General features: G+C 52.1%; 2 protein-coding genes across 2 annotated transcripts in view; one reads left to right on the top strand and one right to left on the bottom strand.

The window, feature by feature from the left end:
• Window positions 1-11,616, bottom strand: part of LOC120921555 (protein sel-1 homolog 3-like) — a 264,107-nt gene extending 252,491 nt beyond the window's left edge. The window contains exons 1-3 of the mRNA XM_040334055.1: window positions 11,446-11,616; window positions 8,432-8,966; window positions 5,576-5,702 (exon numbers count right to left, since the gene is read on the bottom strand). Of these exons, the coding sequence (XP_040189989.1) occupies window positions 5,576-5,702; window positions 8,432-8,966; window positions 11,446-11,502 (719 nt within the window). The 5' untranslated portion in view covers window positions 11,503-11,616. The remainder of the gene's footprint in view (window positions 1-5,575; window positions 5,703-8,431; window positions 8,967-11,445) is intronic.
• Window positions 11,617-11,829: 213 nt separating this feature from the next.
• On the top strand, window positions 11,830-14,678 carry LOC120921556 (dentin sialophosphoprotein-like). Its single transcript, XM_040334057.1, has 2 exons — window positions 11,830-12,172; window positions 13,348-14,678. The coding sequence occupies exons 1-2, from the start codon at window positions 11,830-11,832 to the stop codon at window positions 14,676-14,678; spliced, it is 1,674 nt and encodes a 557-aa protein (XP_040189991.1).
• Window positions 14,679-15,158: the final 480 nt, after the last annotated feature.

Raw genomic sequence — 15,158 nt, 5'->3', positions numbered from 1 at the left:
CATCCCACCAATCAGCACCCTCCAGATAAAGTCCTCAGTGCTGGTCATCCCCTGTACACATCCCACCAATCAGCGCCCTCCAGATAAAGTCCTCAGTGGTGGTCACCCCCTGTACACATCCCACCAATCAGCGCCCTCCAGATAAAGTCCTCAGTGCTGATCATCCCCTGTCCCACCAATCAGCGCCCTCCAGATAAAGTCCTCAGTGGTGGTCATCCCCTGTACACATCCCACAAATCAGCACCCTCCAGATAAAGTCCTCAGTGCTGGTCACCCCCTGTACACATCCCACCAATCAGCGCCCTCCAGATAAAGTCCTCAGTGCTGGTCATCCCCTGTACACATCCCACCAATCAGCGCCCTCCAGATAAAGTCCTCAGTGCTGGTCATCCCCTGTCCCACCAATCAGCGCCCTCCAGATAAAGTCCTCAGTGCTGATCATCCCCTGTCCCACCAATCAGCACCCTCCAGATAAAGTCCTCAGTGCTGGTCATCCCCTCTACACATCCCACCAATCAGCGCCCTCCAGATAAAGTCCTCAGTGCTGGTCATCCCCTGTACACATCCCACCAATCAGCACCCTCCAGATAAAGTCCTCAGTGCTGGTCATCCCCTGTACACATCCCACCAATCAGCGCCCTCCAGATAAAGTCCTCAGTGCTGGTCATCCCCTGTCCCACCAATCAGCGCCCTCCAGATAAAGTCCTCAGTGCTGGTCATCCCCTGTACACATCCCACCAATCAGCACCCTCCAGATAAAGTCCTCAGTGCTGGTCATCCCCTGTACACATCCCACCAATCAGCGCCCTCCAGATAAAGTCCTCAGTGGTGGTCACCCCCTGTACACATCCCACCAATCAGCGCCCTCCAGATAAAGTCCTCAGTGCTGATCATCCCCTGTCCCACCAATCAGCACCCTCCAGATAAAGTCCTCAGTGCTGGTCATCCCCTCTACACATCCCACCAATCAGCGCCCTCCAGATAAAGTCCTCAGTGCTGGTCACCCCCTGTACACATCCCACCAATCAGCGCCCTCCAGATAAAGTCCTCAGTGGTGGTCATCCCCTGTACACATCCCACCAATCAGCGCCCTCCAGATAAAGTCCTCAGTGCTGATCATCCCCTGTCCCACCAATCAGCGCCCTCCAGATAAAGTCCTCAGTGCTGATCATCCCCTGTCCCACCAATCAGCGCCCTCCAGATAAAGTCCTCAGTGGTGGTCATCCCCTGTACACATCCCACAAATCAGCACCCTCCAGATAAAGTCCTCAGTGCTGGTCATCCCCTGTACACATCCCACCAATCAGCACCCTCCAGATAAAGTCCTCAGTGCTGGTCATCCCCTGTCCCACCAATCAGAGCCCTTCAGATAAAGTGCTCAGTGCTGGTCATCCCCTGTACACATCCCACCAATCAGCACCCTCCAGATAAAGTCCTCAGTGCTGGTCATCCCCTGTCCCACCAATCAGCACCCTCCAGATAAAGTCCTCAGTGCTGATCATCCCCTGTCCCACCAATCAGCGCCCTCCAGATAAAGTCCTCAGTGGTGGTCATCCCCTGTACACATCCCACCAATCAGCACCCTCCAGATAAAGTCCTCAGTGCTGGTCATCCCCTGTACACATCCCACCAATCAGCACCCTCCAGATAAAGTCCTCAGTGCTGGTCATCCCCTGTCCCACCAATCAGAGCCCTTCAGATAAAGTGCTCAGTGCTGGTCATCCCCTGTACACATCCCACCAATCAGCGCCCTCCAGATAAAGTCCTCAGTGCTGATCATCCTCTGTCCCACCAATCAGCGCCCTCCAGATAAAGTCCTCAGTGCTGGTCATCTCCTGTCCCACCAATCAGCGCCCTCCAGATAAAGTCCTCAGTGCTGGTCATCCCCTGTACACATCCCACCAATCAGCACCCTCCAGATAATGTCTTCAGTGGTGGTCACCCCCTGTACACATCCCACCAATCAGCACCCTCCAGATAAAGTCCTCAGTGCTGGTCATCCCCTGTACACATCCCACCAATCAGCACCCTCCAGATAAATTCCTCAGTGCTGATCATCCCCTGTCCCACCAATCAGTGCCCTCCAGATAAAGTCCTCAGTGCTGGTCATCCCCTGTCCCACCAATCAGCACCCTCCAGATAAAGTCCTCAGTGCTGGTCATCGCCTTTACACATCCCACCAATCAGCACCCTCCAGATAAAGTCCTCAGTGCTGGTCATCCCCTCTACACATCCCACCAATCAGCGCCCTCCAGATAAAGTCCTCAGTGCTGGTCACCCCCTGTACACATCCCACAAATCAGCGCCCTCCAGATAAAGTCCTCAGTGGTGGTCATCCCCTGTACACATCCCACCAATCAGCGCCCTCCAGATAAAGTCCTCAGTGCTGGTCATCCCCTGTACACATCCCACCAATCAGCGCCCTCCAGATAAAGTCCTCAGTGGTGGTCATCCCCTGTACACATCCCACCAATCAGCGACCTCCAGATAAAGTCCTCAGTGGTGGTCATCCCCTGTACACATCCCACCAATCAGCACCCTCCAGATAAAGTCCTCAGTGCTGGTCACCCCCTGTACACATCCCACCAATCAGCACCCTCCAGATAAAGTCCTCAGTGCTGGTCATCCCCTGTACACATCCCACCAATCAGCGCCCTCCAGATAAAGTCCTCAGTGCTGGTCACCCCCTGTACACATCCCACCAATCAGCGCCCTCCAGATAAAGTCCTCAGTGCTGGTCATCCCCTGTACACATCCCACCAATCAGCACCCTCCAGATAAAGTCCTCAGTGCTGGTCACCCCCTGTACACATCCCACCAATCAGCACCCTCCAGATAAAGTGCTCAGTGCTGGTCATCCCCTGTACACATCCCACCAATCAGCGCCCTCCAGATAAAGTCCTCAGTGCTGGTCACCCCCTGTACACATCCCACCAATCAGCGCCCTCCAGATAAAGTCCTCAGTGCTGGTCATCCCCTGTACACATCCCACCAATCAGCACCCTCCAGATAAAGTCCTCAGTGCTGGTCATCCCCTGTACACATCCCACCAATCAGCGACCTCCAGATAAAGTCCTCAGTGCTGGTCATCCCCTGTACACATCCCACCAATCAGCGACCTCCAGATAAAGTCCTCAGTGGTGGTCACCCCCTGTACACATCCCACCAATCAGCGCCCTCCAGATAAAGTCCTCAGTGCTGGTCATCCCCTGTACACATCCCACCAATCAGCACCCTCCAGATAAAGTCCTCAGTGCTGGTCATCCCCTGTACACATCCCACCAATCAGCGCCCTCCAGATAAAGTCCTCAGTGCTGGTCATCCCCTGTACACATCCCACCAATCAGCGCCCTCCAGATAAAGTCCTCAGTGCTGATCATCCTCTGTCCCACCAATCAGCGCCCTCCAGATAAAGTCCTCAGTGCTGGTCATCCCCTGTCCCACCAATCAGCGCCCTCCAGATAAAGTCCTCAGTGGTGGTCATCCCCTGTACACATCCCACCAATCAGCACCCTCCAGATAAAGTCCTCAGTGGTGGTCATCCCCTGTACACATCCCACCAATCAGCGCCCTCCAGATAAAGTCCTCAGTGGTGGTGATCCCCTGTACACATCCCACCAATCAGCGCCCTCCAGATAAAGTCCTCAGTGCTGGTCATCCCCTGTCCCACCAATCAGCGCCCTCCAGATAAAGTCCTCAGTGGTGGTCATCCCCTGTCCCACCAATCAGCACCCTCCAGATAAAGTCCTCAGTGGTGTTCTGGTTGCTACCAGAAATCTGCACAGAGCTGGAAGTCATATTGCAGACATCCCCAGCAGTGTCCTTAGGGTGTGTTGGAGTTTCCCTTTAAAGAGATATCGGGATTCCATAGAGGATCCTTCTGTACATTGATGTCTCATTATCTGCAATGAGATGATTGGGAGGTTTAGTGTAACGGGATTGGAGGAGATTAGTGGAGACTTGTGGGATTGGAGGAGATTAGTCATGCCGGGTGGAGGAAATCTCTGAGAATGAACGTGAGTCAGAGATCAATCGTCATCCTGATCCCCCAACCACGCCAGTCACCTTTGCATTGACTGCGCTTTTCCAGATCACTGATTTGCCAACAATCAGAAGAAATATCTAATTCTACATCCCAGAGGGTGACAACTCCTGGGCTAGGCACAGCCAGGGGCCCACACTGGGGGACTGCATGGGGCCCATGGCTCCTGAGGGGCAGTGGCGTCACTAGGGTTGGTGTCACCCGGTGCGGTAAAACATGGTGTCATCCCCCCTCTGTCTAGGCTGCCCAGCACCAAGCAGGCAGCGCATGGGCATGGGGCGCACACCAAACCAGCCCCTGTAAATGATAGTATAGGGCAGTATAGTGGCAGGTTAGGGTAGTATAGAGTGGTATAGTGGCAGGTTGGTGTAGTGGGGTAGTATAGGACAGGTTAAGGTGGTATAGGGCATGTTGGGGTGATATAGGGTAGTTTGGGGTGGTATAGGGCAAGTTAGGCTTGCATAGGGCAAGTTGGGATGGCATGGGAAAGGTTGGGGTGGTACAGGGCAAGTTAGGGTGGCATTGGGCAGGTTGGGGTGGTATAGGGCAAGTTATGGTGGCATAGGGCAGATTGGGGTGGTACAGGGCAAGTTAGGGTGGCACAGGGCAAGTTGGGGTGGCATGGGAAAGTTTGGAGTGGTACAGGGCAGGCTGGGGTGGTTCAGGGCAGGCTGTGGTGGCACAGGGCAGGCTGGGGTGGTATAGGGCTGTTTGGGGTGGTACAGGGCAGGCTGGGGTGGTACAGGGCAGGCTGGGTGATACAGGACAGGCTGGGGTGGTACAGGGCAGGCTGGGGTGGCACAGAGCAGGCTGGGGTGGTACAGAGCAGGCTTGGATTGCACAGGGCAGGCTGGGCATGTCAGCTAAAAAAAAACGGGATGGTGTCACCCCTCTAGCGGGTGTCACCCGGTGCGGACCGCACCCCCCGCACCCCCCTAGCAACGCCTCTACTGAGGGGTCCCATACCTTCCCTGCCTCTTTTGCTGAAACATACATAGAAACATCTAAATACCTCCAGAACTTCCCACAGCCACTGCACTGCACCAGACAAATCATGAGGGCCACCTGTCTAACACCCCCCACACACACTGCACCAGGAAAACATGTGGGTCTAGACTTCAGCGTCACCTCGGGGTCCAGGCCTCGGTGTCACCTTGGGGTCCAGGCCTCGGTGTCACCTTGGGGAATAGACATCAGTGTCACCTTGGGGTCCAGGCCTCGGTGTCACCTTGGGGTCTAGACATCAGTGTCACCTTGGGGTCCAGGCCTCGGTGTCACCTTGGGGTCTAGGCCTCGGTGTCACCTTGGGGTCTAGGTGGAAGGTATTGTATTTACTTCAGACTGCAGACTCCCACCTTGTGACTTGCTACAAGGTTACAATGAACAGTCTGATTACTGGGGGAGGGGAGACTGTGAGTGATAAAGGTAGAGATTCTATAGACAGCTATGCTGTGACTGTCAGGAAAGTATATGTAGACTTGTGTCGGTAATGACAGGTCCACGTTTAGGGGTTTAGTGAAGGAAAGAACTTACCGTGGTGCCATTGCATTGTACTGCCTCCGTCGCTCCATTGAGGGGTCCCGATACGGCTCCGGACGCCTCACAATGCCAAAACCTTCCCCGGTACAAGCATAGAGGAACGGGAGGAGACGGATGACTTCTGCCAGACAAAGAAGATTCTTCTGTCATGTTTTATATCACCGACCTCTGCCGAGATGTCACATATCCCCCGAGACGTCACATATCCCCCGAGACGTCACATATCACCCGAGACGTCACATATCCCCCGAGACGTCACATATCACCCGAGACGTCACATATCCCCCGAGACGTCACATATCACTCGAGACGTCACATATCCCCCGAGACGTCACATATCCCCCGAGACGTCACATATCACCCGAGATGTCACATATCCCCCGAAACGTCACATATCCCCCGAGACGTCACATATCCCCTGAGACGTCACATATCCCCCAAGACGTCACATATCACCCGAGACGTCACATATCACCCGAGACGTCACCTATCCCCCGAGACGTCACATATCCCCCGAGACGTCACATATCACTCGAGACGTCACATATCACCCGAGACGTCACATATCCCCCGAGATGTCACATATCCCCCGAGACGTCACATATCACTCGAGACGTCACATATCCCCCGAGACGTCACATATCCCCCGAGACGTCACATATCACCCGAGACGTCACATTTCCCCCGAGACGTCACATATCACCCGAGACGTCACATATCCCCCGAGACGTCACATATCACTCGAGACGTCACATATCACCCGAGACGTCACATATCACCCGAGACGTCACATATCCCCCGAGACGTCACATATCACTCGAGACGTCACATATCACCCGAGATGTCACATATCCCCCGAAACGTCACATATCCCCCGAGACGTCACATATCACCCGAGAAGTCACATATCACCCGAGACGTCACATATCCCCCGAGACGTCACATATCCCCTGAGACGTCACATATCCCCCGAGACGTCACATATCACTCGAGACGTCACATATCCCCCGAGACGTCACATATCCCCCGAGACGTCACATATCACTCGAGACGTCACATATCCCCCGAGACGTCACATATCCCCCGAGACGTCACATATCACCCGAGATGTCACATATCCCCCGAAACGTCACATATCCCCCGAGACGTCACATATCCCCTGAGACGTCACATATCCCCCGAGACGTCACATATCACTCGAGACGTCACATATCACCCGAGACGTCACATATCCCCCGAGACGTCACATATCCCCCGAGATGTCACATATCACACGAGACGTCACATATCACCCGAGACGTCACATTTCCCCCGAGACGTCACATATCCCCCGAGACGTCACATATCGCCCGAGACGTCACATATCCCTTGAGACGTCACATATCACCCGAGATGTCACATATCCCCCGAAACGTCACATATCCCCCGAGACGTCACATATCACCCGAGAAGTCACATATCACCCGAGACGTCACATATCCCCCGAAACGTCACATATCACCCGAGACGTCACATATCCCCCGAGACGTCACATATCACCCGAGATGTCACATATCCCCCGAAATGTCACATATCCCCCGAGACGTCACATATCACCCGAGACGTCACATATCCCCCGAGACGTCACATATCCCCCAAGATGTCACATATCACCCGAGACGTCACATATCCCCCGAGACGTCACATATCACCCGAGACGTCACATATCACCCGAGACGTCACATATCCCCCGAGACGTCACATATCCCCCGAGACGTCACATATCACCCGAGACGTCACATATCACCCGAGACATCACATATCACCCGAGACGTCACATATCCCCCGAGACATCACATATCCCCCGAGATGTCACTTATCCCCCGAGACATCACATATCACCCGAGACGTCACATATCACCCGAGACGTCACATATCAGCCGAGACATCACATATCACCCGAGACGTCACATATCACCCGAGACATCACATATCACCGGAGACGTCACATATCCCCCGAGACGTCACATATCCCCCGAGATGTCACATATCACATGAGACGTCACATATCACCCGAGACGTCACATTTCCCCCGAGACGTCACATATCACCCGAGACGTCACATATCACCCGAGACGTCACATATCCCCCGAGATGTCACATATCCCTTGAGACGTCACATATCACCCGAGACGTCACATATCCCCCGAGATGTCACATATCACCCGAGACGTCACATATCCCCCGAGACGTCACATATCCCCCGAGATGTCACTTATCCCCCGAGACATCACATATCCCCCGAGATGTCACATATCCCTTGAGACGTCACATATCACCCGAGACGTCACATATCACCCGAGACGTCACATATCCCCCGAGATGTCACATATCACCCGAGACGTCACATATCCCCCGAGACGTCACATATACCCCGAGACGTCACATATCACCCGAGAAGTCACATATCACCCGAGACGTCACATATCCCCCGAGACGTCACATATACCCCGAGATGTCACATATCAGCCGAGACATCACATATCACCCGAGATGTCACATATCACCCGAGACATCACATATCACCCGAGACGTCACATAGAATAAATGAAGGCAAAGGGAATTCATCAACAACCGCCAATCAGTATTATTTCAGATAGTAATTGAGAGAGTAATATAGAAAGTCACTCAGGTAGTAATATCACAGGTAGTAACTCAGGTAGTAATAATAGAGGTAGTAACTCAGGTAGTAATAATAGAGGTAGTAACTCAGGTAGTAGTAACTCAGGTAGTAGTAACTCAAGAAGTAATAATAGAGGTAGTAACTCAGGTAGTAACTCAGGTAGTAGCAGAGTCATAGGTAGAACTCACCTTCCTCCGCCGGGCACTGCGGCACTTTTCCTGTCCTGACCTTCCACATCACATTCTGGTCCCATTGTGGACATTTCCGGTGGTCTTTGTATGGCCGACTGTTGGGTGTCGGGATTTCTATGTGATGTAGAATACTGGCCACTGCGGTCCTATAGGAGAGTCGGTCCGGCATGTTGAAGTCGATGGGATAGTCGGAGATCCAGGCTCTGAGGAGAACGTTGGTGACATAGATGGGCCGGCGGAGGATCCAGTCCTCTCTGTAGATCATCTGATCCGGAAGGTTCAGCCGGATCTCCCGAATCTTCTCTGTACCATCCGGCCTGCAAGTCCAACGTCTTTTAAATATTCCAACCAGAGGCCTGGTGATGGAAGAAGCCAGAACATCGACATGGACCACCTGATCCGCCTGGCACTGATACAGGATTTCTAGGACCGAAGAATCAGACAAAGTCCTTGGTGGGTCAAAGAAGTCAATGTAAGACTTGGTGGGGGATGGGGCTGAAGTCTCCGAGGTGATGACCTGCATCCAACCGGACTGGACAAAGGAAAACTATCAGTATCTGTACAGAGGAGCTTACACTCTAATACCCCCTCCCCCACAGTCACATCAGTCTCTGTACAGAGGAGCTTGCACTCTAATATCCCCTCCCCCCCCCCACAGTCACATCAGTCTCTGTACAGAGGAGCTTACACTCTAATGTCCCCTCCCCCCACACATCACATCAGTCTCTGTACAGAGGAGCTTACACTCTAATACCCCCTCCCCCACAGTCACATCAGTCTCTGTACAGAGGAGCTTACACTCTAATGTCCCCTCCCCCACACATCACATCAGTCTCTGTACAGAGGAGCTTACACTCTAATGTCCCCCCCCCCCACATCACATCAGTCTCTGTACAGAGGAGCTTACACTCTAATGTCCCCCCCCCACATCACATCAGTCTCTGTACAGAGGAGCTTACACTCTAATGTCCCCCTGTTGTAATCTTAATATAGATGTGTAGGTATTTAAAATGTTATGTTATATATATATATATACATATGGCACGGTTTACATACAGGCATTCAAGGTTACACATGAAAAGGTGTTTGCTGACCAAAAGGGTTAGTGGTCAAACACAGATCAAAGGGACAGCTGAAGACTCTTTGATGTGTTAATCTTATCTAAGACGACCTAGGTGTGTGGCCTGGTACTTCCTTACATAAGGAAGTGTTTATTGATGGTAATTAGACTTGTGGGATGTTCATTCAATGGGAACATTTGGTTGACCCCCCCCCCCCACTTCCAGTGTGAGTCCAATATTTGAAGCACTCAAGCTGGCATTCAAGGAGTCTTGTCTTGTCTCCCTACGATGAATATAGCACAGGTCTAGGAGAAGATGGGATTCTGAATTATACTCTGTTGGATTCTTGTATCGTCTGTGGACTTTGTATGTTATTGGAAGATCCATTAAATGCGTTCTCTGGAGAACCTGGTGTGAGTTGCTGCGGAACAACAAATTTATAGTCATCGTACTAACATCTAAGATATTAATTATCTGACCGGAGTACTGGACACTATACATGATCACCACATTTATTGGACAAATTAGATCACTACATTGGTGCCGTGACCCGGATGCATACTAATTAGTGACTTTGGCTGAATCATTTACCTGTTGCAGGATTTCCTGCCCTTCAAATAAAAGATGACCAATCTAATTACTTATTAGAGGGGGGGCTTATTAGTATGCAAGGATGCATACTAATTAGTGACTTCGGCTGAAGTCACATCCTGTCTTTTAAGAGTGGCAGGTAAATATGTCCTGCTGTCTTTCAATTAAGAGACAACCAATCAAATTGCTCAGCTATTCAAAAGAAACAATATATAATGTTGGGAATTTCTGGTTATCAGTTAGAGAAGATACCCCCACGTATTCTCTGCATGACCATGTGACGGCACAGATCTAGAAGGGATCAGAACATGTATTCTCTAAGATGAGACTTTGACACTACATTACTTTGTTGGACTCTTGTATCGTCTGTGGAATTTGGATTTTTGTATGATATTGGAAGATCCATTAAATGCGTTCTCTGGAGAACCTGGTGTGAGTTGCTGCGGAACAACGTAATTTATGGTCATTATGCTAAACATCTAAGATATTAATTATCTGACCGGAGTACTGGGCACTATACATGATCACTACATTTATTGGAGGAACAAATTAGATCACTACACCCCCCTCCCCCACAGTCACATCAGTCTCTGTACAGAGGAGCTTACACTCTAATGTCCCCCCCCCCACACATCACATCAGTCTCTGTACAGAGGAGCTTACACTCTAATGTCCCCTCCCCCCACATCACATCAGTCTCTGTACAGAGGAGCTTACACTCTAATGTCCCCCCCCCCACACATCACATCAGTCTCTGTACAGAGGAGCTTACACTCTAATGTCCCCCCCCCCCACATCACATCAGCCTCTGTACAGAGGAGCTTACACTCTAATGTCCCCTCCCCCACACATCACATGAGTCTCTGTACAGAGGAGCTTACACTCTAATGTCCCCTCCCCCCACAGTCACATCATTCTCTGTACAGAGGAGCTTACACTCTAATGTCCCCCCCCCCACATCACATCAGCCTCTGTACAGAGGAGCTTACACTCTAATGTCCCCCCCCCACACATCACATCAGTCTCTGTACAGAGGAGCTTACACTCTAATGTCCCCTCCCCCCACATCACATCAGCCTCTGTACAGAGGAGCTTACACTCTAATGTCCCCCCCCCCACACATCACATCAGTCTCTGTACAGAGGAGCTTACACTCTAATGTCCCCTCCCCCCACAGTCACATCATTCTCTGTACAGAGGAGCTTACACTCTAATGTCCCCTTCCCCCCACATCACATCAGTCTCTGTACAGAGGAGCTTACACTCTAATGTCCCCTCCCCCACAGTCACAAACTATTATTATTATTATAGATTTCTATAGCTCTGACATATACCGTGGTGCTGTACAGAGAACCTTACCTGGCAGAGGAGGAGGCAGCTGAGAAGGGTCCCCTGGACTCTCCATTGAGGCACCATGTTGGATATTATTTTTGGGGTGTCTGGGATCCCCGACACTCACATGTCCACCTTCTGGTGTCGCAGTGGCCGGGATGATGGGAATTCCTGGAACTCGGGAGATCGAGTCTGGGAGGTCGGCGGTTCTCCAGTGACGGTCGGCGGCTCTCCAGTGATGATCTCCAGTGATGATCGGCGGTTCTCCAGTGATGATCGGCAGTTCTCCAGTGACGGTCGGCGGTTCTCCAGTGACAGTCGGCGGTTCTCCAGTGACGGTCGGCGGTTCTCCAGTGATGATCGGCAGTTCTCCAGTGACGGTCGGCGGCTCTCCAGTGATGATCTCCAGTGATGATCGGCGGTTCTCCAGTGATGATCGGCAGTTCTCCAGTGACGGTCGGCGGTTCTCCAGTGACAGTCGGCGGTTCTCCAGTGACGGTCGGCGGTTCTCCAGTGACGGTCGGCGGTTCTCCAGTGACGGTCGGCGGTTCTCCAGTGATGATCGGCGGTTCTCCAGTGATGATCGGCAGTTCTCCAGTGACGGTCGGCGGTTCTCCAGTGACGGTCGGCAGTTCCCCAGTGATGATCGGCGGTTCTCCAGTGATGATCGGCGGCTCTCCAGTGATGATCGTCAGTTCTCCAGTGACGGTCGGCGGTTCTCCAGTGACGGTCGGCGGTTCTCCAGTGATGATCGGTATCTGGTGGTATTGGCAGCGATCTCGCCGTCCGCACCTCTCAGATGACAATACACACTGTGAGACGTGGAACCTGCCGGGGAGGCAGAACGAGTTAAAACAAACATCAGATAAAGTTATGAAGTCGGCTTAACCTCTTATATCCGGGAAAAGTCACCAAACCGACCGAAACAACTAAGACAATAAAAGCCAGCGAGCCAAAGCACTGCGGGGGAGGGCTGAGGACGGGGAAAAGAAAACAATGCCATTCTTAAAGGGACCCCGACACTAATGCCGCGTACACACCATCATTTTTCGGCATGAAAAAAAGCGACGTTTTTATTGATAAAGTTGGAAAAACAACGTTTTTTTTCATGCCGAAAAATGATGGTGTGTACGCGGCATAAGACAATGAAATGACCAATCAGAGGAGATGAAGAATACTCCCCATCCTGTGATAAACCTTCCATCTCTTGGAGAGCAATGAGAACTGCAATTATCTGACACTCCAGGGTGTGCGGGATACCGTGTCCGGGGATGTGCTGGGTAGTGCGCCGGACACTGCGCCGGACAGTGCGCCGGACAGTGTGTCAGATATCGTGTCCGGAGATGTGCTGGGTAGTGTGCGGGACAGTGCGCTGGACAGTGTGTCAGATATCGTGTCCGGAGATGTGCTGGGTAGTGCGCCGGACAGTGAACCGGACAGTGCGCCGGACAGTGTGTCAGATATCATGTCCGGAGATGTGCTGGGTAGTGTGCCGAACAGTGTGTCAGATATCGTGCCGGTGATGTGCTGGGTAGTGCGCCGGACAGTGCGCCGGACAGTGTGTCAGATATCATGTCCGGAGATGTGCTGGGTAGTGTGCCGAACAGTGTGTCAGATATCGTGCCGGTGATGTGCTGGGTAGTGCGCCGGACAGTGCGCCGGACAGTGTGTCAGATATCGTGCCGGTGATGTGCTGGGTAGTGTGCGGGACAGTGCGCCGGACAGTGTGTCAGATATCATGTCCGGAGATGTGCTGGGTAGTGTGCCGAACAGTGTGTCAGATATCGTGCCGGTGATGTGCTGGGTAGTGCGCCGGACAGTGCGCCGGACAGTGTGTCAGATATCGTGTCGGTGATGTGTCTCTGGAGAAGAGACGATGAGGGGAGATGATTTCAATGTACAAATACCGGACTGGTGACCCCACAATAGGGAGAAAACTTCTCTGTGGAAAAGAGTTTAGCGTGTTGGGTGATGAGTCGGGTGATGAGTCAGAAAGCGTGTCAGGTGATGAGTCGGATAGCGTGTCAGGTGATGAGTCGGATAGCGTGTTGGGTGATGAGTCGGATAGCGTGTCAAGTGATGAGTCGAATAGCGTGTTGGGTGATGAGTCGGATAGCGTGTCGGGGGATGAGTCGGATAGCGTGTCGGGTGATGAGTCGGATAGCATGTCAGGTGATGAGTCAGATAGTGTGTTTGGTGATGAGTCGGATAGCGTGTTGGGTGTTGAGTCAGATAGCATATCGGGTGATGAGTCGGATAGCATGTTGAATGATGAAGCGGATAGCGTGTCGGATGATGAGCCGGATAGCGTGTCGGGTGATGAGTCGGATAGCGTGTTGGGTGATGAGTCGGATAGCATGTTGAGTGATGAGTCGGATAGCGTGTCGGGTGATGAGTCGGATAGCGTGTTGGGTGATGAGTGGGATAGCGTGTTGGGTGATGAGTCGGATAGCATGTTGAGTGATGAGTCGGATAGCGTGTTGGGTGATGAGTGGGATAGCGTGTTGGGTGATGATTCGGATAGCGTGTTGGGTGATGAGTCGGATAGCGTGTTGGGTGATGAGTCGAATAGCATGTTGGGTGATGAGTCGGATAGCGTGTCGGGTGATGGGTTGGGTGATGAGTCGGATAGCGTATCGGGTAATGAGTCGGGTGATGAGTCGGATAGCATGTTGAGTGATGAGTCGGATAGCGTGTCGGGTGATGAGTCGGATAGCGTGTTGGGTGATGAGTGGGATAGCGTGTTGGGTGATGAGTCGGATAGCGTGTTGGGTGATGAGTCGGATAGCGTGTTGGGTGATGAGTCGGATAGCGTGTTGGGTGATGAGTCAGATAGCATGTCGGGTGATGAGTCGGATAGCATGTTGGGTGATGAGTCGGATAGCTTGTCGGGTGATGGGTTGGGTGATGAGTCGGATAACGTGTCGGGTGATGAGTCGGATAGCGTGTTGGGTGATGAGTCGGATAGCGTGTTGGGTGATGAGTCGGATAGCGTGTTGGGTGATGAGTCGGATAGCGTGTTGGGTGATGAGTCGGATAGCATGTTGGGTGATGAGTCGGATAGCGTGTTGGGTGATGAGTCGGATAGCGTATCGGGTAATGGGTCGGGTGATAAGTCGGATAGCGTATCGGGTAATGAGTCAGGTGATGAGTCACCTTCAGCAACCACTATTGCTATTGTGGCGTTTTATCACACTGCCCACTTGAAAGGTTACTATTGGATGTCCATATTTATGGTCTTACCTCCTCGCGGTCCATGAAGTCCCGATGCAGAAGGTTTTGTCTGATTCTCCGCTCTACATGACCCCGCAACGTCCTCCTAGAATTGGAGAGAACGGGGTCAGATGTGGAAGGGACACACCGGGGAACTATGAAAAGTTTACTGACTGATCACCTTCTGGATGTTAAATCCTCATAGTAGCCACACCCTCCACCAGCCTCCTTCTCCTCTAATTGCTGGCAGCGTCTTCCCTGGGTCATGCCCCGCCCTCTAAATCTCGCAGACCACTCTCCTTTTATTTTTCCTGACGATCCTTTCATTTCTTGAAGCTGTTATTGGACTGAAAATAACTTTTATGAAAGAAAAAAGATCCTGAAGTGTGAATGGAGCCTTGTGGGGAAAGGTCCATTGATGGAGGTGGGGAGGGAAGGCTCATTGATGGAGGTGGGGGAGGGAAGGCTCATTGATGGAGGTGGGGAGGAAAGACTCATTGATGGAGGTGGGGAGGGTAGGCTCATTG

This window comes from Rana temporaria (assembly GCF_905171775.1).
Source record: "Rana temporaria chromosome 2 unlocalized genomic scaffold, aRanTem1.1 chr2d, whole genome shotgun sequence".
In the NCBI taxonomy this organism is placed as follows: Eukaryota; Metazoa; Chordata; class Amphibia; order Anura; family Ranidae; genus Rana; species Rana temporaria.
Note: the sequence above shows the minus strand (reverse complement) of the source record. Positions and strands in the feature narration are given on the sequence as shown.

What these genes read in the sequence shown, in the direction of transcription:
- LOC120921556 (XM_040334057.1), top strand. Translation starts at nt 11,830, where the DNA reads ATGATCGGCGGTTCTCCAGTGATGATCGGCAGTTCTCCAGTGACGGTC. An exon ending in CGGTTCTCCAGTGATGATCG is followed by an intron (nt 12,173 to 13,347) that starts GTATCTGGTGGT and finishes ACCCCACAATAG; the next exon opens with GGAGAAAACTTCTCTGTGGA.